General features: G+C 39.2%; 3 protein-coding genes across 5 annotated transcripts in view; 1 reads left to right on the top strand and 2 right to left on the bottom strand.

Annotated features, from left to right (window-relative positions):
- The window catches only part of rpp38 (ribonuclease P/MRP 38 subunit), a 16,669-nt gene extending 11,386 nt beyond the window's left edge, over positions 1-5,283 (bottom strand). The window contains exons 1-2 of the mRNA XM_007556169.2: positions 5,279-5,283; positions 4,023-4,026 (exon numbers count right to left, since the gene is read on the bottom strand). Of these exons, the coding sequence (XP_007556231.2) occupies positions 4,023-4,026; positions 5,279-5,280 (6 nt within the window). The 5' untranslated portion in view covers positions 5,281-5,283. The remainder of the gene's footprint in view (positions 1-4,022; positions 4,027-5,278) is intronic.
- Positions 420-14,470, top strand: crot (carnitine O-octanoyltransferase). 3 transcript variants are annotated; one of them, XM_007556167.2, is made up of 19 exons: positions 420-525; positions 1,312-1,448; positions 2,061-2,178; positions 2,255-2,317; positions 6,289-6,413; positions 6,494-6,675; positions 6,785-6,909; positions 6,987-7,095; positions 7,486-7,579; positions 7,698-7,823; positions 7,897-7,998; positions 9,068-9,151; positions 9,227-9,334; positions 9,419-9,549; positions 9,629-9,752; positions 9,988-10,066; positions 11,014-11,107; positions 11,698-11,817; positions 11,947-13,724. In XM_007556167.2, exons 2-19 carry the CDS (start codon positions 1,437-1,439, stop codon positions 12,065-12,067), a joined length of 1,917 nt encoding a protein of 638 aa, XP_007556229.1. In that variant the 5' UTR covers positions 420-525; positions 1,312-1,436; the 3' UTR covers positions 12,068-13,724. The 3 variants fall into 3 exon arrangements, with proteins under 3 accessions (XP_007556229.1, XP_007556228.1, XP_007556227.1); XM_007556165.2 differs by lacking the exons at positions 420-525; positions 1,312-1,448; positions 2,061-2,178; positions 2,255-2,317 and adding exons at positions 4,088-4,276; positions 5,421-5,544 and having other exon boundaries at positions 11,947-14,470; XM_007556166.2 differs by lacking the exons at positions 6,289-6,413; positions 6,494-6,675; positions 6,785-6,909; ... (10 more) ...; positions 11,698-11,817; positions 11,947-13,724 and adding an exon at positions 2,522-2,880 and having other exon boundaries at positions 423-525.
- The window catches only part of abcb4 (ATP-binding cassette, sub-family B (MDR/TAP), member 4), a 17,265-nt gene continuing 9,987 nt past the window's right edge, over positions 14,173-21,450 (bottom strand). The window contains exons 20-28 of the mRNA XM_007556163.2: positions 20,959-21,042; positions 20,665-20,868; positions 20,464-20,564; positions 20,238-20,378; positions 19,232-19,388; positions 18,933-19,130; positions 17,962-18,168; positions 16,561-16,707; positions 14,173-15,181 (exon numbers count right to left, since the gene is read on the bottom strand). Coding sequence (XP_007556225.1) covers positions 14,975-15,181; positions 16,561-16,707; positions 17,962-18,168; positions 18,933-19,130; positions 19,232-19,388; positions 20,238-20,378; positions 20,464-20,564; positions 20,665-20,868; positions 20,959-21,042 — 1,446 coding nt within the window. The 3' untranslated portion in view covers positions 14,173-14,974. The remainder of the gene's footprint in view (positions 15,182-16,560; positions 16,708-17,961; positions 18,169-18,932; positions 19,131-19,231; positions 19,389-20,237; positions 20,379-20,463; positions 20,565-20,664; positions 20,869-20,958; positions 21,043-21,450) is intronic.

Genomic DNA, 21,450 nt, shown 5'->3' with positions numbered 1-21,450 from the left:
CTTCTGCAAATCAGACAAATTTGGTGTCAATCAACTTGACTACATTTGGTTATTTTGACTTTGTAAAAGTGAGGAGGAGGGTACCTGGTTGACCTTTTGACCTTTAAACTTTCTTTAATATTTTCAAAGCCAAAGCAGCACAAACAAAAAAAAAATGTTGCACAAACCAGCACAAATGTAGCCAAATCAATTTTGTCTGATTTGCAGAAGGTGGGAGGGGCTGGTTGGCCTTTTGTGACCTCTGGAAACATTTCTTAATAGCTTTAATGTCTTTAAAACGACAGCAGCACAAATGATCTAGCTGAAGCAAACAATGATGAGTTTGAAATTAGATCAGAGTGTGGCATATGCATTACAAACGGTCTTTATATTTGCAGGAACATTACCGAGTGAGCAATCTAAGCAACAAACTATCTTTGACACATTTCTCTCCTGTTACCATGCCAACAAGAATTCAGGCAATTAAGGGAAAGTAAAGATTCTGAGCGCACGTATTCTTTTGTCCTTTAGAAAATTTTCATCTTTGTAAGTATTTATGTGTTTTAAAGACACTTGAACTTGTATTGATTTTTCTTTGGCTGGTAAAATATGGAGCAGTGCACATAATCTTTGAGTATAGCTTAAAGATAATATGTTATATATATATGTAATATTCTTTCTTTCCGTTATATTTCAGTTACAAAAACGTTTTGAGTGTACGAAGATTAACTAGTAACGTATTTTTTGTTATGTTTCAGTTACAAATATGAGTGTAGAATTAAGATATGCATTTTTTTTTGTTCAGAAAATAGTTAACTGTTTTAAATAGTTAAAACATTTAAATATTTTTAGATTATGTTGTATTTCGGTTACTAAATTTAAAATAAGATCGGGTTTAAATGTCTTTAATTGCAAATAATCCCGATCTGCTCATACTATTCAACCTTTCTGAGGGCACCCCGTCCTGGCACATGCGCATTTAAACACTATTGATTATGGTAAACAATTATTATTGTGGGAAGGCAAATCTGATTAGATAAGCATTATCTAATCGTGGCTGGTTAAAGGTGAGGTCTGCTGATAATTGTATTTCTGATTAATTGTATTTAACAATATCCAAATTCAAAAGTAAAAGTAGTCCAAAGGTGGTTATATTTCCTTTTTTTTACACAGTTATTAAAGTTTCGCTGTTTAACTTCAATTATTATATTTGATCCAATCGCTTTTGTGGTCATGTTTCCTTGCGCATGTGTTTGCTGTGTGTTGCATTGTCCTTCAGCCAATCAGCTCTGAGCTCTGCAGCCCCTTCATCCTCCTCCTCTTCTTCGTCAGCAGGCTGCTGCTGCTTCTCTGGCTCATAAGTATCACATCGGTCAGTTGTGTTTGCAATTACAACAGCTGCTCACGAAGTGACGGAATAAAAACCTTCATCTGCGACCCGTCCTGCACCAACCAACATGTCTGTCGAGGTAAAATCCGCTCTTTCTGTGACTGCATTTAATTTTTGTGTAAGGTGCGTTTAATTGGTATTCTGACATGAAGTTGCTGCTTATTTCCACTCTGATAGCGATAGCTTTATATCGCTAGCTCCGTGTAAGGTATGATCTGCTCATGTTATGGGTCTTAGGTCCTGATGTTGCAGCTGGATTTACTGCCTTCAAAACTACTTGAGCAAAAAGGAGAATACCTTACTACAACATGCAAGTCCTCTGTTTGTCATGGTTTCAGGAACATGAGTGGGGCTTATATTTCTCCTTAAAAGGGGCACCATAATTATCTGTTCTGCCATGTCCCAGATCTTTTGTAAAGCAGATTATTCAAGCAAGCACAAAAGCATCAGAGGCCTGAATAGAAAGCCCTTTGTTTAACTCCTACTTGTGCAACAATCAGTTTCCCTCACTTTGCCTTGTGGCTTGACTACAAATCCGTGTTGGCTGTTGCTCATTAGCATGCACATTTCTACATCCTGTGCTCCTTCTTGGTACACTCTGATTGCTCTGATTTGACTATTAATGAAATATTAGCAGACTTTCCCTGCGTTTCCCCTGTTCTGCGTGACCTTTCTGTCTGTGGATCTGCAGGAAGAGTTCAAGAAAGTGGCAGACCAGGTGAAGAATCTGAAAACGAAGCCTACGGATGATGAGATACTGATCCTATACAGTCTGTATAAACAGGCCATGGTTGGAGACATTAATATAGGTATGTGACTTAGTTTATGTGAGCTAAATAAACATTTTCTTCAATGTTTTTTTCCTTTTGTTTGTGCTTTCTTCAGACAAACCGGGGGTAACTGACCCAAAAGGAAAAGCAAAGTGGGAAGCTTGGGAAACCAGGAAAGGTAACATGTATCTGTGGTGGTCCATCCATTAAATCCCATTTTAAAAATTCATTGAGGTGTGTAGCTGTAATGCGACAAAATGTGAAAAGGTTCAAGAATACTTAGGCTAGGTAGAATTATAAACCTATCTGGTTGCAAATGCTTAACCGGAAATAAAATGCTATGATTTGTTTTCGGTGTAACTAATTTGCCCCTCTGTTTCAGGAATGTCCAAGGCGGACGCGATGGCTGCCTATATCAAGCATGCTAAGGAACTTTTCAGCAAATATGGGGAGTAAACTTTGCAAGAATCTAATAAAGTTAGACTAATGCAAAAAAATGACTTTACTAAATAATTTACTGAGACAGGGCTACTGTTTGCCTTCTGTTCTCAGAGGCAATAATTATTCCTTAATTTGTGTTTTTTTTTCTTTCACTGTAAACTGATAAAATTGATAAACTACTATGCATCTTTAAAGGTTATATCTTTGCTGATTGTGGTGTACTTTACTACACTGCACTGATTTGTAACATGGATTAAAACAAGGCAGAAAAATGCTATTAAATGTTAACATAAATGGAAAGTAAATGTCTCTTCGCTTTTTTTGTGACGTTTATTTTGTCAGTGCAAGAACTATGTGTGTTAATGGAACTGTTTTTTTGTTTTGTGCTTCACTATGAGCACAAGAGGCAGCAACTCAACTACACTGTCTTATCCTGTTATAGTTGATATTGTCAGTTTCTCAGTTTTCATTGTTAAATCAGAATACAGAGGAATAGAAAAAAAATACATTGAACAAAAAAAGTTAAAATCGATAATTAGTACTTGTATTGGCATCTAATAACTTGGAATATGCATATTATTTGAGTATTTAGAAATATTCCACATAGAAGTATAAATCATTTCCCCTTTCAGTTACAAAACATAATAAAAGCTTCTTGAAATGTCCTGCCAAGCCAATAGAGTTTTCATATTTTCTGCATGAATAAAATCACCTGCAATGTGGTTTGACACAACTTTAGTGAAGATCCAAACTGTCAGTTTGGTTGAAAAAACAAGGGTGCTGACATGAGCAACTACCTTCATACTATTCTAGTCCCATCAATTTGGTCTTGCAATTTTTTATATGTATTAACCTAGTACTTATTCTGAGATTTAAGAACTAAGCCAAAAGGTGGCTGTATATGTAAATATATAATTTTATCATGGTCTAATTTTTTTTAAATCCATGATTTAACTCTAATTTTCTTTTGTTTTAGACCACTCATTTTAATATATTAGGTTATACTTGCTGCTCATATTTAATTAATAAAAGGTCAATCCCAAAGTGTAAAGTCTCCGTCAACAAGCGCATGCGCACCAGTGATAGCAAGAGCTGTCACTGGTAGTGGGACTTCCGGCTCATTTTTGGGATGCAATCATTTGGCTCATCTTACCAAGAGATCTGGATTTATTCTCGTCCCATGCAGCTCTTATCTTAGTATTACTTCTGGTTTCATAATTACCTCAAGTTTTGATCTGACCACTATGCTTGTATATCTGTTTATGTAGAATAATATAAGAATTACATATTTTTAATGTGAACGTTTGGATACAATATTTTTTTAATTCATGCATACTTCTAAGCAGTGTGACTAATATATTACCTAATTTATAAACAGCATCTTCTTTTTTCACTGTGAGTTAATTCTTATCTGTATTCTTTGAAAATGCAGCAGAGTTTTGAGGCCTCACAAGTTGTGTCTCATCATTCTTTTCAGTGTGCTGGTTTACAGAATCGGCTCAGTTGCGCTAGGCACACCGTTAGTTGGCTCAGAGAATGAGTAGGGTAAAGGTGAACGCTGTCTGGTGCCGCAGCAGCAGCTACGGACAACAACACAGCGAGCTTCTTTCACTCGGTCAGCCGTCGACAGGAACCAAATGCCGGGTATCGATGCTGTAAAATAAAGTCAACGCTTCCCGGAGAAGCTAAGCTAACAGTAAGTTTCCTGTTCAGGCTTATCATTGCTAAGTGTTCTAGCTGCGAAATGTTGTAGCGTTAGCCTTCACTGCATGACTGACTGTCTGATTCAGGCTCCTTGTTAGTTACTTTGCTCCAATAATAACCAAAATAAGTTTTTGATGGATTTTTTTCTGAACATCAAGGCTAAATTATACAACTTATTTGATTTGCTGGTTTGCTTATACCTACATTACTGACCACAGACAAGTGGATACAGTGGCGCAACTGCACATTGTTCAGGTGGATGCGAAAACATAAATCGGCGCCCCCCCGAGGGAAGGAACCTCAGGGTGAAGGACCGACGCTCAACCCCCCCGAGGCGACGCTACGTGGAGTGTAAAACTCGCTACATGTACCTCGTTATGTGCGAGAGGTGAAGGAGCGTGAGGCGCGCTGAACTGTATGGGAAAACATAATCGGCGCGTCGCCCCCTCCAGACGGGGTTTTGGCGCCCCCTCTGGTGCTGCGCCCCTATGCGTTGCATACGCTGCATACCCACTTTTTGCGCCTCTGAGTGGATACATGCAATTTTAAGAAGTGATGCAATGGATAAAGGAGCCAGTACCGATTTTTGACCTGGCGATACTCAGTCTGAACAGAATCATTGAATTTGGCCAAAAAGTTCAACACATCAAATAGAGATGTAATTCAGGGATCCAATATAAAATAAAGGAATTACAAGTATTTATGCTTATCTCCATTCAGAGGACTCCATCCAGGATTCAAACCAAGGACTGCCTTGCTGTGCTACTAACTTTGTCACAGAGCAGTTCTTATGAGGTAGTAATACATGGATATTATAGATAATAATAATAATAATAATAATAATAATAATAATAATTAATTAACTACAGCAGCAAATTCTTTCTTCTTCGGAGTTTCTAAATTGGAGATCTTTTGGGTGATTGACGTGCATCGTGTTTCCAGTAGGGATGCAGAACATATCGGCTATTGTTTTTAATATTGAATATGGGCCTACATTTTCACATCGGTGCAATTCTAGTTTCCAGATCTCCCGCTGATGTTGCAGGAGGTCAGTGCTGTTTACTGTCATCCATTTACACCAGTGGGGAAAAAACAAGTTTCTCTTTGTTAGAGTGTAATGTTAATTTGTGTTGCAGAGCGAAGAAATGGCCAGTCGATTAGCAGGTGCTCTGCCTGAGCGGACCTTTCAGTACCAGAACAGTCTGCCTCCCCTGCCTGTACCGACACTAGATGGAAGCCTTTCTAAGTACCTAGATGCAGGTGGGATGGCTATGCTCTCCAGATTGCATGTTATGTGTTAAAAAAGTAATCAGAGAAGAGAATAATGAATATAGTTTTATATATCCCATTTGACTGAAATGTATTTAAAACTGCAGGCAACATTAATTACTTGAGTGTGCTGTAAAATTACACTATGTGCCTGGAAAACACACACTTCCCCTTTAAGAGCTACAAAGGTAGAGCTTTATGAAGTGCACTAACATGAACTAAAATAAACAAAGTGACCTTATTAGGACTGCAGAAACACACCCAGTGGACACAGCTGGTGAAAGTCATTATATGCAAAGTCATAGTGCACACAGCGAAAACATTATGCAACACGGAAATCCAGTGAGTGACTGATATGCCAGTCAGAGAGGGTGTGGGTTCTAACATTGAATTAAATTATAAATGAACTACTAATTTATAGAAAAGTATAATGATATTTATCAGTCTCCTCTACATCTGTGACAAAGGTGAAAATATATCTGTTCCCAGTTTTCCATGAACCAGTGGTGGCTTATCAGCAGGTTAATGTGTGGACATACTGTCCTGCATGTACACCGTGTTTAAAAAGAGACATAATTATCAGGTCCTCCTCTTTTCCTCCACTGTCTAAATACAAACTCAGATGAACAAATGACCTTGTGTAATTAGTTATTAAATAAATACTAAACCTAAACTCAGATGCTCAGTTTAAAAAAGTTTTTTTTAATTGTGTTTTCCCTTTCATTTCGCTCTCAGTTCATCCGTTTGCATCAGAAGGAGAGTTCAAAGCTACAGTGGAGATTGTGAGAAAATTCAGAGAAGGTGTCGGAAAAGAGCTGCACCAGAAACTGCTGCAGAGAGCCCAAGAAAGGAGGAACTGGGTCTGTAGCTGAACATAGCCTCTTAACATAACGTCTTCTTTACTAAGAAGTGAGCTAACGATGTGTGTACGCTTCCTCAGCTGGAGGAGTGGTGGTTAGACACAGCCTACCTGGAGGTCCGAATCCCCTCCCAGCTGAATGTAAACTTTGGCGGTCCCGGGCCGTACTTGGAGCATTTCTGGCCTCCTGCTGAAGGAAGTTCTCTGCAGAGGACCAGTATTATAACATGGCACACGCTGCAGTACTGGGACCTGCTCCGCACGTAAGGCATGCTCACGCATACGCTCGTTTTTTTTTTGTTTTTTTTGTTTTTGGTTTAGTGTTGAGAACGTTCTCTGCTCATATATTTGTTTTTACTCCGTTTCCGTCAGGGAGAGACTCGCCCCCCAGAAAGCTGGGAAAACCCCGTTGGACATGGATCAGTTCAGGATGCTCTACTGCACCTGCAAGGTTCCTGGAGTGAAGAAGGACACCATTCATAACTACTTCAAGACAGGTGCAGCTCTGCAGCTTTCAGACACACCCGTAACCTTCGACCCCTGTCTTCACCGCTCGTTTGATTATGTTTCTTAGTGAGCGAGGGCCCGTGTCCTTCCCACCTGGTGGTGATGTGCCGCGGACGGATTTTTACTTTTGATGCACTGTTTGATGGACAGATCCTCAGTCCTCCAGAGCTCCTCAGGTGGGAAGCAAACACAGATCGCCAGGCACAGATCCTCCATCGAGCCCAACAATATTTATTAACTTCTTTTGTTTTTTGAACCATTTATTTGGTTATTTAATGTCACTGCAATCTGAAGATTGTTACCCTGGCACTTTTTTTTCTGCATCTCATTGATTTTAAAATACTTTAAATACTTTATTTCTTGAATAAATTAACTGAAGAAATATGTTTCAGTTTAGGATTGAAGAAAATCAGCCTTTTTCTAAATTTGTTCTCTTGTTTTAACCTCAGATTATTCTATATTCTGAATTTTTAAGCAACACAAAATGGAGCTCTCCGTTATGAAATGAACAGATTTAAAATGGGTGAATCTAAGTTGGTTGTGAATATGTGTCTGGTTTTGCGTAGGCAGCTGATCTTTGTGAAGGAGCGCTGCGAAGGCGAGCCGGAGGGAGACGGAGTTTCCGCTCTCACATCTGATGAGCGGACTCGCTGGGCGAAGGTTCGGCTCCTGGTTGTTTAAAGAGAAAATAACATAAACAACATTATGGGTCATCGCTCTAAAATCTCATGTTACCAAAGCATCACTGAGGATCAGCATTTCCTGTGTTTATTTTTAGGCAAGAGAGCATCTAATCAGCATCGATCCGCACAATAAGACGATTCTGGAGACCATTCAGAGCAGCCTGTTTGTCATCTCCTTGGACGAATCCAAACCCTACTCGAGTCCGGAGAACTACACCAATGTCTGAGCTGCTCAAATCTCAGTTATTTCCTAACAATGAGGAAAGAGATCTGAGTATTCTGTTTTCTGTGCAGCTGACAGCGGCGGGCCTCACAGGCAACCCGACCATCCGGTGGGGGGATAAATCCTACAACTCAATCGCTTTTGCAGACGGCACTTTTGGATCCACCTGTGATGTAGGTTTTCATATTTGGTTCTTTTTTAGAAGTTTAAATGCACAGTTTCCACACAGCCTGCAATTTAGTTTATGTGTAATCTGGGCCTGGCTAAGAATGGAAAATAAGAGTATGGAAACATTTATTTCTAGACTTTTGTTGCCTGTACCTTTCTCTAAACATTTTATCCATCCCCCCTCTGAAAGCAGAACTGATAAATGGATGGATGGATGATGGGACAGAGGGATTGATGGATGAATAAATGTGGGCATGGGACAGAGATAAATGAAGGGCCGGATGGATAGGGGGAAGTTGGATAGATTTGGTAAAAGGATGGACTGAACCAAAGGTTGGATAGATTTTATCTGACTTAAATTGACGGTGAACTGTTAAAGATGTAAAGATATCTGGTTTTATCTGGAGTTTTCTGGGCACATAGTGCCATTTTATAGCACAATTAAATGACTATGTAAATAACTATGTTACCTTCAGTTGTAAAAATGCTACATGTCTCAATCATGCCTTTAAAATAAATGTGACTTTGTAATTTAACTCTTTGAAATTGGGCCTCTGTCTCTTTAAAAGCTCCTACTCTTTCTGAAACTCCAACTTCAGGAGGTCGTCGCAACATCATTAATAGAACTCCTCTATTAACGCTTTACAACGTTTTATCAGCGTTGCACAGACGAGCTCAGCAGATGTGCAATCCCACCAGGTGTTTGCTAATTGCTGCTGGCTAGTCTGAAGGAGCTGGGTGGGAGAATTGCCATAGAGGGGTGCTTTGTGAGACGAAAGGTCTGAAGCTGCGTCTCGAGGGTGGGGCTAGGTCTAACCAGGCGTTTTGCACAGCTGAATGGTTGCCATGGGGGATTAAAGGATTTCTCAAACATGCATGAAAAAATCAAGCCAACACTCTACATATGTGTTTGATGAATAACATTATAGTGTTGTATATATATAAAAAAAGTCAGTTTTACATGATACTGGCCCTTGAACATGGAGGACATGTTGAAGCTGATGGGACTGAAGGAAGGTTCCAGGTGTGACTTGTAGATTTATGTCAAATCTTTCCTGTGAACTTGTCTTGCAGCACGCACCTTATGATGCAATGGTTCTGGTGTCAATGTGTTGGTATCTTGACCAGCAAATCAGAGCTACAGAGGGACAGTGGAAGGTAAACACTAACGTTTCTCCTGTTCTGGACATATGAACTCATTCTCTAACTTCTCCTGGTGTGTTTGCTGCCTAGGGCTCAGACAAGGTCAGGCAGATCCCCCTCCCCGAGGAGCTGCTGTTTACTCTGGATGAAAAAGCCCACAGTGACATTCGTCATGCCAAACAGCAGTATCTGGAGTCTGTGAGCCTTTGGAAAACCTAACGGGGGGGAAAAGCACTTATTTTATTAAAGAGGAGGATCACTATAGACTCTGTGTTGTTTCAGACCCAGGACCTTCAGCTTGTTTGCTACGCCTTCACAGCTTTTGGAAAATCAGCCATCAAGCAGAAGAAGTTGCATCCAGACACTTTTATCCAGCTGGCAATGCAGCTAGCTTACTACAGATTACACAAGAAGTACGCGAGCAACACTTTGATGATTATTCGCTTTACTTCAAACTATCTGACTCTGAATGTGTGCTCGTGTTTTCCCCAGACCAGGAAGCTGCTATGAGACGGCAACGACGCGCAAGTTTTACCACGCCAGGACCGAGACCATGCGGCCCTGCACACGGGAGGCTGTGAGCTGGTGCAAGGCCATGATGGACCCTGCGTGTGATGTAATTCGACATTTTGCTTTATCAGTGTTTGAATGATTTAACTCTGGGAGGCTCGAATTGTGGACTGTGGGCCATTTCTAGCCCACAGTTCTGATATTGTGCGGTCCTCTGATGCAGATGAACACTTACATCTCTAGTTATGACTTTTTCTTCTCTTGGTTTTTATTGTATGCTTTGATATGTTTTTGTTTTTTATGAAGTGCTTCGTAAATAAAACTGAGCTGTTCTCTCCCAGGCGAATGGCAGGAGGAGCGCCATGCTCTCAGCTTTTAATAAACACAACAAGCTGATGTCCGAGGCTCAAGATGGAAATGGTGAGTTTGTGAAATATTCTTCTAAATATTGCCTGATATTTCTATTTAAATATAGTACTGCTTTTGGGAGCCATAAGATTTTTAAAACATCTTATGATTTTAAATATTTCAATGAAAAATGTTGTACATTAGCTTGAATCTGTCAATCTGATCCCAGAGCCTCTATCATTGTTCCAGATCTTAGATATTGGTAGATATTCTGATTGTTGCTGATGATTCCTGCACACCCAGAAGCTTTCTTCTCACAGAAGTGTGACCTCTTTCCTTTCTTAAAGGTAGACATGGATGAATAAAAAATGATTTTAAGAACCAGTACCTTTCAAAGCTCTTTTAAATCAGCCAGAATGACCCAGTAAAGTACGCCACTCTGTTCCATGTTTAATGTTTTTGTCTCATTTGATCATTTCTAAACAGTAGTTATTCATTTAATTATTTTTAGAATTTTAATCTTTTTTTATGATCAATTTTTGTTTCACTTTCAATTCTGACATTTCCAGAACAGAGACATGTTAATATTTTAAGTTACTATAATGTTTATAAATGCCAATATTTCTCTTCAGTTTCATTTTAAGCGGTCACCATTTTAACTCCGTAAGACCCGAAGCAGATTAAAACTTCACAGCAACAAAACTTATAAATAAATAAATAAATAAGTGTGACCTTGCAGAAGTTTGACTAAAACAACACTGTTGCTTTCTCAGGAGCTGCAACAGGTAAAGCAAGTTGTGGCAAATATTGTAGCATCAAACAGCAGGATGTTTAGAGTAGCCTTTGCTGAAGTGGTCGCGTTTTTAAGCACAGAACCATGAAACGTATTTTTTCACAAATTGGTTTATTTTGATCCGAGTCAATGATGAAATCCATCCACGCTCTTTAAAACATGCATGCCAAACCTCCTGATGCGTGTTTGTGTCAGTATTTCACACTGTTTGTGTTTCTGGCTGCAGGTTTTGACCGACATCTCCTTGGGCTTTATCTCATTGCTAAAGAAGAAGGACGTCCGACCCCTGAGCTGTTCTCTGACCCGCTTTACTCCAGGAGGTACTGCCGGTCACACTTTTTCTCTCTCGCTGTAGCAGTCGGATGATGTTGCACTGGGTTATAATCAAGAAATGTGTCCCAAAATCAAGTTTGCTACTTAATAAATAGGTCAAATTTAATTTTAGTATTTAAGGGTTCCAATGCATTACAGTTACCTAATGCATTAGAAGTGCTGTCTTAGCATTTCAAATAAAGGCCACTAAAGCAAAAAAGAAAAAAAATTGTACATATCTAATTTAGTAAGGATAAGAGAAATATTGAGTATGGATGTATGCTCAATATTTCTAAATGTTTTTTGCTTATTGCATTATATAAAACACAAAAATCTTTTTATCATTCATTAAATCATTAAATGAATGATTTAATGATTTAATTAAATCATTAAATCATTACATTTAATGATTTAAATTTAATGATTAAATCATGTCTTTTTGCAACTTAACACTCAACTTTAGTTTTTTTTCTGACTCTTGTTCTTTGAGAATTCACACATAAACGCTCACCAATACAGAAATCAAAATCAGGTTTGTCCTTTAGAGCTAGAGCAGGATTTCAAACTGGATCCTTGGTTGCTGCGTTTGTGTCTGCAGTGGCGGCGGTGGGAACTTTGTGCTGTCGTCCAGCCTGGTGGGCTACACAACAATAATGGGGGCGGTGGCGCCGATGGTTCACCATGGTTACGGTTTCTTTTACCGCATCAGAGACGACAGGTGAAGATGAAGACTTTTGTTGTCCAAAAGTATTGCAATGTGCTGTTGAAGTTCACCACTTTGTAAAACTGCCTCTTCTGCGCGTTGTAGCAGCTTCTAATAAAAAAAACAACTTTCCCCATCATGTAGGATTGTGATCTCCATCACAGCTTGGAAGTCCTGTCGTGAGACAGATGCAGCCTCACTCTTTAACGTCTTCTCCAGCTGCATGCATGAGATGCTCCACCTGGCCACCACCGCTCAGCTTTAAGTACTTCTCCAAAACCAGGAGGATATCATCATTTCTTAATCTTATTCTGTGCACATGCAGCTCAGACTGAGTTTAACCCGACAGCTAGATCAGTGCAAATCAATGCAAACGAGCAAATCAATGCAGTGTGCTCCTGTATAGGAGCTCTACTAATTGTAGTATTTTTAAATTCCTTGTAGGCATTAATTTCTGTTATAAATTCATATTGTGTGTACATGTATTTCTTTTAATTTTCTAGATTTGACGTAAAATTTGTTGATTTGTATGCAATTGTTGTAACAACAACAAAAAAAAAAAAAAAAAAAATTTTTAGCCTTGAAAAGACCCTGAATCAGCCTCCTTGTTGAAATCAAATTTTCTGAAATATGAAACAACCAGTTCTGGCTGTGAAGGGAATAGTCTTTATCTGAACAGAGTTTTGTCTAAATATCCCTATTAATGAAGCTCAGCAGCTCATTAAATGAACATAATGATCACTGATACTCATATAAAGAAATCTACTAGTTTGAGGGTGAGGGCAGCTGATGCATTCTGGCATTAATGTAAAATGTCTCTGCTGATTTGTAGTAGACATTGTGCACTGAAATATTTTAAAATATTCATGCCTTAAAATGGACTGTTCCACACCTCTGCCTTCTTTAAACATCCTCAGATCTGTGATTATGCAAGCTGACTCTACCTCTTCATGATAAACAAATGGATTCATTACCTTTGATCTACGATGGATTCATTAAATTCATTTAAATTGTTCATTTTTAGAACTTTTAAGGCTCCACAAAAGCTTTGGCTCCCAGTGTTTGGGTGTTGCTGCATGTAAGAAAATACATAACAAACGTGGTTTTTACAACCTTTGAACTTTCCCACATTTTATTATGTGAAAACCACAAACTTGAATGTATTTTAGTGGGATTCCCTGTGACATAATTGTGCATAAATGCAAAGTTAAATAATGATAATTGGTTCCCACATTTGTACTTTTGTCAGTACTTAGTTTGTAGAACCACACTTAAGAAGCGGCGTTTGGATGAAGAGCATCTGTGATTATTAATACATTTTGTATTTAATCATGAAGAAAAATGAATAAATTATGAAAAATGTAGCTCTGTGTTATGAAAAGACAGCCGGCCCTTTTGATACAAGAGAAAGCTCAGTTTGTTAAGAAATTGGCTGCTTATCAATTAATCGTCAGTCGATCGATAAAAAGTCAACTTTAGATTAACTCTTTAATTGATTACTTTTATTCCTAGTTGTGTTATTTTTAGCCAAAATCCTTAGAAACCTTTGTGGAAAGTCAAAGAAGCCGTAGGCTGCAGATCCCTGGTCTAGTCCATCACGTCCCAGTGAAACATGTTGATGGTTGAAATGTGACAAAATGTGGAAAAATCTGAGATTCAAACACTATGAAACTACGTTAAGATGTCTGCTGCCTTGTTTATTGATCTAAAACCTCCTGAACTGCTTTGAACACCAAACAAAAGGCTGAATGTTTCTACTGAAAAATGTCCCAGACGTTTGATTTTAACAGCATTCTTTATGCTTTTGTAAATTCCACAGCTATTTAATTGTTTCAATTCTGAACTCATTTTATGGGGAAGGGGAAGCTCATTATGTAAACATTGTTGTAAAAAGTCTTTTGAGAAATAAACAAGAGAGAATCCTTTGACTTTTTTTTTTGTCCCCAAGGTAAACACACAAAGACAAAATGGCTCAATGCTTGAATGCATCATTTTATTATCATTCATTTTTGGTTCATTCTCACAAGTTACTGAAATATTAACGACCCAGATACATTTACCTCAGGATATCAACTCTGCATCAGTGGTCCCGGCGTGTCTGATGCATTTACACTTAATTATGCATAAAAGTTTCAATATTGCATCAAGACCCTAAAATGAACCGGCATGTTTAGGCCTTACATAATGCGTATTTTTACCGGCCATTACTCATATTTAAGCTTATATATGCCCATTCATATGTCTTTATGTTGCTTGAACAGTTTTTATTTATAAATTTAAAATATCCAATCTAACCTAAAATAACAGCAACTTAAGTGTACAAACATTGTCAAAATGGTAGCAAAAGCTAGAGATAACAATGTAAACTACTTTCTCCACAATTCATATCACTTTATTACAACTATTGTCATCGTTTGTAGAAAATATTTATTAAGCATTTTTAAGAATAATTTAACGTCTGGAGGTCATCTTAAGCCACAGAGAAATCCCAACTTTGGAACCATAACTCAACAGAGCGCATCAAACATGTCGGTAAAGAGGAGTGTGAGGCGATAGCTACCGCTAACATGTGCCACTAAGGATCCAAACAGGAAAACATGGAGGCATGAAGCTTTAAAGCTTGAACAATAGATAGATTTGACACAATAAAAATGTATCTGGTCATAGAAAAAAAAAAAAAAAGAATCGGAGCATCAACGATGAAGACTCGTTTAAATCTGAATACATTTAAAGGAGAAAATATACATTGTAAGCTACAAGGAACATAATGAGACATGAGGTTTAATGAAGCAGTTCAGTTAATGAATATTTCTACGAACACCATTTATTAAGTCAATCAGAAACATGAGCCGATGTTTAAAAGCAGAAGAAACGTTACAGTTCAGCATTTTCCACAGTTTCAGTGAAAAGACATCTATAGGTAAAAAAAAAAAGGCACAAATGCAATCCAGGTTTCCCCTACTTTCACAAAGCAATACATCGTTTTCCTTCTGTGTGAAAAACCCCCATAAAGTGTCAACGGCAAATCAACAGCAGCAAAACTACTAACAGTGCAGCTCGCAAGGCGCAGCCAGCTCCTTCGGTCGCCGTCACTCCACTGAGGTCGTTCTGTATAGATCAGTGTAAGTGCAACAATGTGAAGGCACAAAGTGCTTCCTCCTCCAGCCTCCTCTCACTCAGTCCCGTGGCCCAGCTGTGTGGTGACCAGCATGTGGTAGACTCCCTTCTTTGCCAGCAGCTGCTGATGCGTCCCCTGTTCCACCACCACGCCTCCCTGGAAGACGGCGATGCGATCGGCGTTCCGGATCGTGGAGAGACGATGCGCCACGATGATGCATGTTCTGCCTTTGCTGGCCTGGTCCAGGGCGTCTTGCACCACCTGCAACGAAGTAATGAATGAATGAATGAGCTGCTTTTGAATCCACACCCTCTTTTCATTTTTTTGTTTTCCACAGAAGAAAGAAAATGAAAAAAAAAAAAAATGGCTCAGTGTTTTCAAGTTTTGGTGAACTGATGGTAAGGTAATTTTATTTATATAGCACAATTTCAGCAGCAAAGTGATTCAAAGTGCCTCAGATGAAGAAAATCCAAACAAAATAACAAACCAAAGGAAAGAAAAAGAATCAAATATTAAAGTATATGAGTTTCTGCCATTAGCCTAGAGCTTTGTCTCTGTTTTTCTTTCCCATAGAAAGTACACCCGTCTCCTTGCTTCTGTGTTTTTTCTGTTTTCAAATCATCATTCTGGAAAAAAACAAAACAAAAAAAACAAAAAAACGACCTCCCCTTACAGATGAGTTCCTCCTTTTTAATCACACAAGTTGGTTTTGATAAATGGCCGGCTGATGCAGAAAAACGGCTCTCTCTTTGCTGATTGACCTGAAAGCAGGTCACACAGCAGATCTCGATGCTCAATTCAGATTTTATGCTGAAATTCAACTGCTTTTGCACGGTCGTACGTACTACTACTAATTAAATGCATTCAGACTGCTGACGTCACAACAGGACCCCGTTTACTGAAGTAATAATGGATCAATTTCTACAATGAGGCACAATCGGATGGATATGTGTCCGATTTAGGATTTTTGAGGGGTGAAACGATTAGAATTGAACCATATAGACTGTCATGGGTCGCATATTGGGGAAAAATAAATACAGTTTGGTCGCATTCAGCTGCTGTGTGAACAGTGAACATGGCCTTAGTGATGAGTAATTCCTGTTTACTTTCACCAAGTGCTTGCTAAGGAGGGCAGATTTCTGTAACGTCAACAACTCGGGGCAATCAATTCAATCTGACAAGATTATGTAATACAACTTTTTTTTTTCATTCAATAAATGGATTTTGAAGCAGCATTTCCCTATGGACCTTGAATGGGTCAGGAGTCCACTTCTGCTATACTACTGCACAAGTCGGCACAGTGAAAATAAAGGTTAGTCTTATTTTAATATTAAGAAAAAGCAAATTTTCCCCCCCAAACCTATGCTCTTTACTATAGTTACTTGCAGTTCCTGCACTACTTTGCTGTTTCTAAGCACAGCAGGGATCATTAACTTGTGCATTATTATAAACACACTTTAATATTGTTATATGAGAAACGTGTCCCATTGAAAGCCAAGAAAAAAAAATTAGCTTTCTAGCTAAATAATCACACTTTCTCCGATCTTCACCTTCCTTTCCAAGTGATTGTTTTTGTTTGCCAGGCTGGTTGAAGATCATTTAGTAACCTGATATCCGGTGATGGAACAGAAAGGACAAACCTTCTCGCTCTCTGTGTCCAAAGCGGAGGTGGCCTCGTCGAGGAGCAGCACCTTCGGGTTGCGGAGGATGGCCCTGGCGATGGCCACTCGCTGCTTCTGACCGCCGGACAGCTGAGTCCCCTTATCGCCCGCCTGAGTGTCGTACTTCTGCTCAAGCAGACGGAAACGGAGTGAGGCGCACATCAAGACGTTAATGCAGACAAATTCACGGAAGCAGCTTCCTGTAATCCAGTCTCATGTTCCCAGGAAATTTATGTTGTGGGTGTGAAAGGAAGTTTCCTTCCTGGAGCGCGTTTTGTCCTAATTATTGAAAACGGCTCAGACGGAGTTTAAAGCTGAGCGAATAAAAAGTTGACAAATATTCATCTAATAAATCAGAACTTTAAAACCTTCGACATCACGACAGAGATTTTATCTGAGACCTTTCAAACCTCGTAAAGATTTGTTCTTGATAAAAACAGCTAAAACTTATCTCAGATTTTTGTTGCGGCTTTAAAACCTTTCCTACATAAAAGTCCTTTAGAAAAAAAATTATCATTCTATTGTTTCAGGTTGCATCAGACTCCGTTTAGATAAACTTTCCCCCAGACGGCCTCAATTGTTTCTGTCTTATCTGTAGCTGTAATCCAGCTTTGCAATCATCACGGTTCATATCTCTGCCTGCTGATCATATATTTATATACAGCCAATAAATTAGGATGTGTGTTCAGATGAAACTCGTTGGCCAAATTAAAAAGGTACCTTTAGAAAATAACAGCCGTTAAGCAGGTATTTTCTATATTAAAAATCATTTTATGAGACTCCTGCCATATTCTAGTCATATTTTTTAGCTGTAGGTGGAAAAGAATCACAATGAACAGAAATAAAGGATTGAAAATATCTGTCTGTTATTAATTAACCTACATAACGTGTTTCACTTAGTTGAGCAACTAAAATAAATGAACTTTTCAATAGTATTCCAGTTTGTACAATATGACTGCATTTACTGTAGCGAGTATAGAAATTTCTGTCAAATAAACATTAAATCGGAATAATCATCAGTTTGCTTATTATTCTTAAAGCCTGCTATTTTGTAACAATATGCCATTGAGAATATTTTTCTTCGTTTATTAAATGAAACATTTTTGAATATCTCAATCTTTTAAAAAGATTTATTTGCCATTACCATACATTTGGCAACATATATTTGTTGTTCTTTGACAATAATAAAAACTAAAGTATTTTAACATCTGTTGAAGGAGTAACACCACACATATCCAGTGACTTATGTTCATGTAGCGTCAGAGGAGCGTCGCATTTCGTATCGAGTTATTTTTAACCTCTACCTGAACCGAGAGGAGACGGGCAGAGGGATAAATCTGGGAAAAGTTGATCTAAAACGAGCCGAATAAACGCGTTTACCTGAGGCAGGTCTTCTATGAAGTTATGAATGTTGGCGGCTTTGGCAGCTGCCTCTATCTCCTCCATGGTCACTTTGCGGGTGTTGTCTCCGTAGGCGATGTTTTCCGCGAGCGTGCAGTCGAACAGCACCGGCTCCTGGGACACGATGCCGATCTGAGATCTGAGCCAGTGGATGTTCAGCTGTTTGACGTCGACGTTGTCAATCACCTGGAGAGAGAAGCAAAAAGTGAAGATGTTGAATGTAGTGGAGTAAAAGTCGAAAATACCCATGAGTAAATCTACTTAAGTACAGTAACAAAGCAGTTGTATTTCATTACATCCCACTGTCTGTAAGCCATATATTGCTGAATTTCCCAATGCTTGTGATCTCAGATTGATATCAGACTAATTTGTTTTGCATTAAGGGGCATCATAGTTATTTTGTCAGCTTTAGAAGAAAGTTCTTCTATTTCAACTTTCATCTATGATCTATTAAATTGATAGTTGTGGTTAATTTTATGTTATTAACGATTATTTTCACTTTTCTACAAGGTTAGGTGACTTATGAGTAATTTTAAAAATGTAATCTGTCAAGTCTTGAATGTTTACAGAAAACATTTTCTCTCTCTTGGCTTTAGAAAAGGGTAATTGCAGTTCCTAATAATTTACTAAAAAAGGGTAAGATTGTAACATTTCAAAAAAGCTTTCATACTATTATATTTATTTTTTATTTTTTTGGCTAAGCAAAAAAAATAAATAAAAAAAAATAAATAAATAATAATAGCAGTAGGTGTTAACAGCAGCAGATAAAAGTAAACGCGCCCTCTCTGAACTCCATAAATTGTTTTCTCTTGTTTTATAGATTCAAGTTCGCCTGCTAAATTTACCCTGTAATCTCTCAATGAGCCATAAACACAGAGTGCAGCTAAACATTAACCATCAGCAGGAGGAGCCGGCTGCTTGCAGAGCGGAGGCGTGTGTCTGGTTCTCACCACTCGGCCCTCTCTGGGGTCGTAGAACCTCTCCAGCAGCTGGATGGTGGTGCTCTTCCCACAGCCGCTGCTCCCCACCAGGGCCAGCGTTTCTCCCTTCTTCACACTCAGATTCAGGCCTCGCAGGATTGGGACGTCAGGCCGCGACGGGTAGTTAAACTTCACACCCTCAAAGCTCACGTTACCATCAAATATGTCCTGGGGTCAGAGACAGAGGAGGTGTTGTGTCACAATGGGTTTGCCTAGAGACCAGACTGCGTCAGTGCTGCACAGTGGGTGTGTGAGGCTTGGCGTCGTACCGGCTTGTCTCCCTGCTCAGACAGATTGTCGATCTCAGGCTCTTTGCTCAGCAGCATCAGCAGGTGGGAAGCAGACATTTTGGCCTTGGCGTAGTTTGGAGCAAAGGAGTTGGCCTCGCCGACGGCCATGGCTCCGAACAGAACTGCAGAAATCACACTGACACAGACCAGCAAAACACACGTCAGAGTGGTAAAATATTTACAAAACTGGTTTAAATGAGGTCATTAAAACCGATTAAAACTAACTGACTTAGACAAACGAAAAGTCACAACAAACTATAATGAAAAACTCTGGTAAAGACCTAAATCTATCCGAGACTTGAAAACGGATTTTCACAGATTCGGTCTTGCTGAGCGAGGGCAGAATGCAGCTGAATCAGATTTGTAGGACACTTTGTGACACAGTTAGGCAATACAGCCGTTTATTCAAAACATTAATTTTCTAATTTAATGTCCTTGTTAATCTTCTGAGATATCCTTTCCTTATGATGTCATCTGGTTGGTGAAGTGCACCAGTCCCTCCAGCAGTAAAACACCCAAACAACATGATGCAGTCTGACTTTTTATTGTTTCTTTTAGTCATGCTTAATCAGCAAGTGAGAACTAAATCATATTGTTTTACACAGTGATTTCAATGTAAATGTTTTATGTCTAGCTTCCTAGAAAGGCTGTCTTGGTTTTCATAATCACCGAATGTTTGCCTGAGAGGCTCCGACACAAGAGGAGTTAATATTTATAGCTTTATGTGGCCGTACAGTTCAGTGAACTTCAGACTCTCTCCTTAGATAACAGGCACAATACGAATGGAGGCCATAAGTCTTTCCAGCAGTAAACTGCTCCATGACTGTATGATCCCAACACGTGTTTGTGTGTGCAGTGAATCACCACAAGAACAAGTGTAATGATTAACGCCATAAAAGAGTCCTCCGGTTTGTCTAGATGTTCTCAACTGAGGGACGTTTTTCTGATCCTAAGCCGACTGATGAGGAGATAGGATGGCACTCACAGGAATACTCCCTCCACATCCATCCTTCCCTCTATGATGAGCCAGGCTCCGAATCGGAAACAGGCCGCGTAGGCAAAGTAGATCATCGCCTGGGAGAAGGAGAAGGTGAAGCCGTACACATGGGCCTTTTTCTGAGAGTTCCTGTGCAGAAATGATGGGAAAATCAAGTTCCTGAGGAGAAATGTTCAGCTTTAATTATATCTGATGATGAAATATCTGGACTTACTTATAAGGAACTACAAGATTTTCCTGATACAAAGCCTCAAATTTTGGTTCTCTTGTGAGAGAGGCAACAGTACGGATGTTCTCTATAGCCTCCGTGGCGATCTGTGGATGACGAGCATAAAAAAAAAAAAAAAGAAAAAAAAAAAAACATTAGTCTGATCGCAGAGTCTGCAGCAACTTTTACAGAAAGGTCAGTCCCCACCTTTCCAGCCTTCTCCAGCTCCTTTTTGTCTTCGGCTGCATGTCCAGTGAGCATTTTCATCTGAACGGCCCCGGCCAGCGCGATGACGGGCACCACGGCCAGAACCAGCAGCGTCAGCTCCCAGCCGTACACAAACGCCAGAATCACACCGGTGCCGAGGTTGGCGATGTTCTGGGCGAACGTCGCCAGGCGTACTCCCGACGCCTGAGGAAATAGAAAAGATAAGGAAAGAAGATCAGAGATATCAGCTGCTGGATCACAGATACAAACGAGTTTGAGGAAGCTGCGACTCACCCCCTGTACTTGGGCTGCGTCCGTCGCCAGTCTGGTGGTGAGCGCCCCGACACTGTTTTTGTGGCTGTCAAACCACCCGAGATCCTGCAGCACAACAATGATACGACTGTAACAAGACCTGTCGCAACAACGACAACCTTGACGGGACAATAAATTGTCCCAGAGGTTATTTTAATAAACGATAATATTGATGTTAGGGGACCATTTAAGTAATATCATGTAAAGGCAAAATAATATAAGAAAACATTATTAATGCAAGAAAACATTGTCAAAGATGAACAAACTTTAAATTCAAATGAACATTGAACAGTGAATATCCAAAATAAATAAACAGAACAGAAACAACAAATGAAATGAAACATGAATAAAATTGTCCATCAAAAAAAAAAAGACTACTAGTTGAGATCAAAGCACCAGAATGAAGCCTTTCGACATCCAGTTTATAGTAGAAATAAAAAAACGATAAATCGTGAACCTGAAAATTACTGAACT

The sequence above is a fragment of the Poecilia formosa genome, unplaced genomic scaffold (assembly GCF_000485575.1).
Source record: "Poecilia formosa unplaced genomic scaffold, Poecilia_formosa-5.1.2 Scaffold77, whole genome shotgun sequence".
In the NCBI taxonomy this organism is placed as follows: domain Eukaryota; kingdom Metazoa; phylum Chordata; class Actinopteri; order Cyprinodontiformes; family Poeciliidae; genus Poecilia; species Poecilia formosa.
The sequence above is the reverse complement of the archived record's forward strand: the minus strand, read 5'-3'. Positions and strand labels throughout refer to the sequence as shown.

Bases quoted from the DNA above. Each gene is read 5' to 3' on its own strand.
- crot (XM_007556167.2), top strand. The intron at 2,318-6,288 runs GTAACATGTATC...TTTCGCTCTCAG, and splicing joins AGCTTGGGAAACCAGGAAAG to TTCATCCGTTTGCATCAGAA. The intron at 6,910-6,986 runs GTGCAGCTCTGC...TATGTTTCTTAG, and splicing joins TCATAACTACTTCAAGACAG to TGAGCGAGGGCCCGTGTCCT.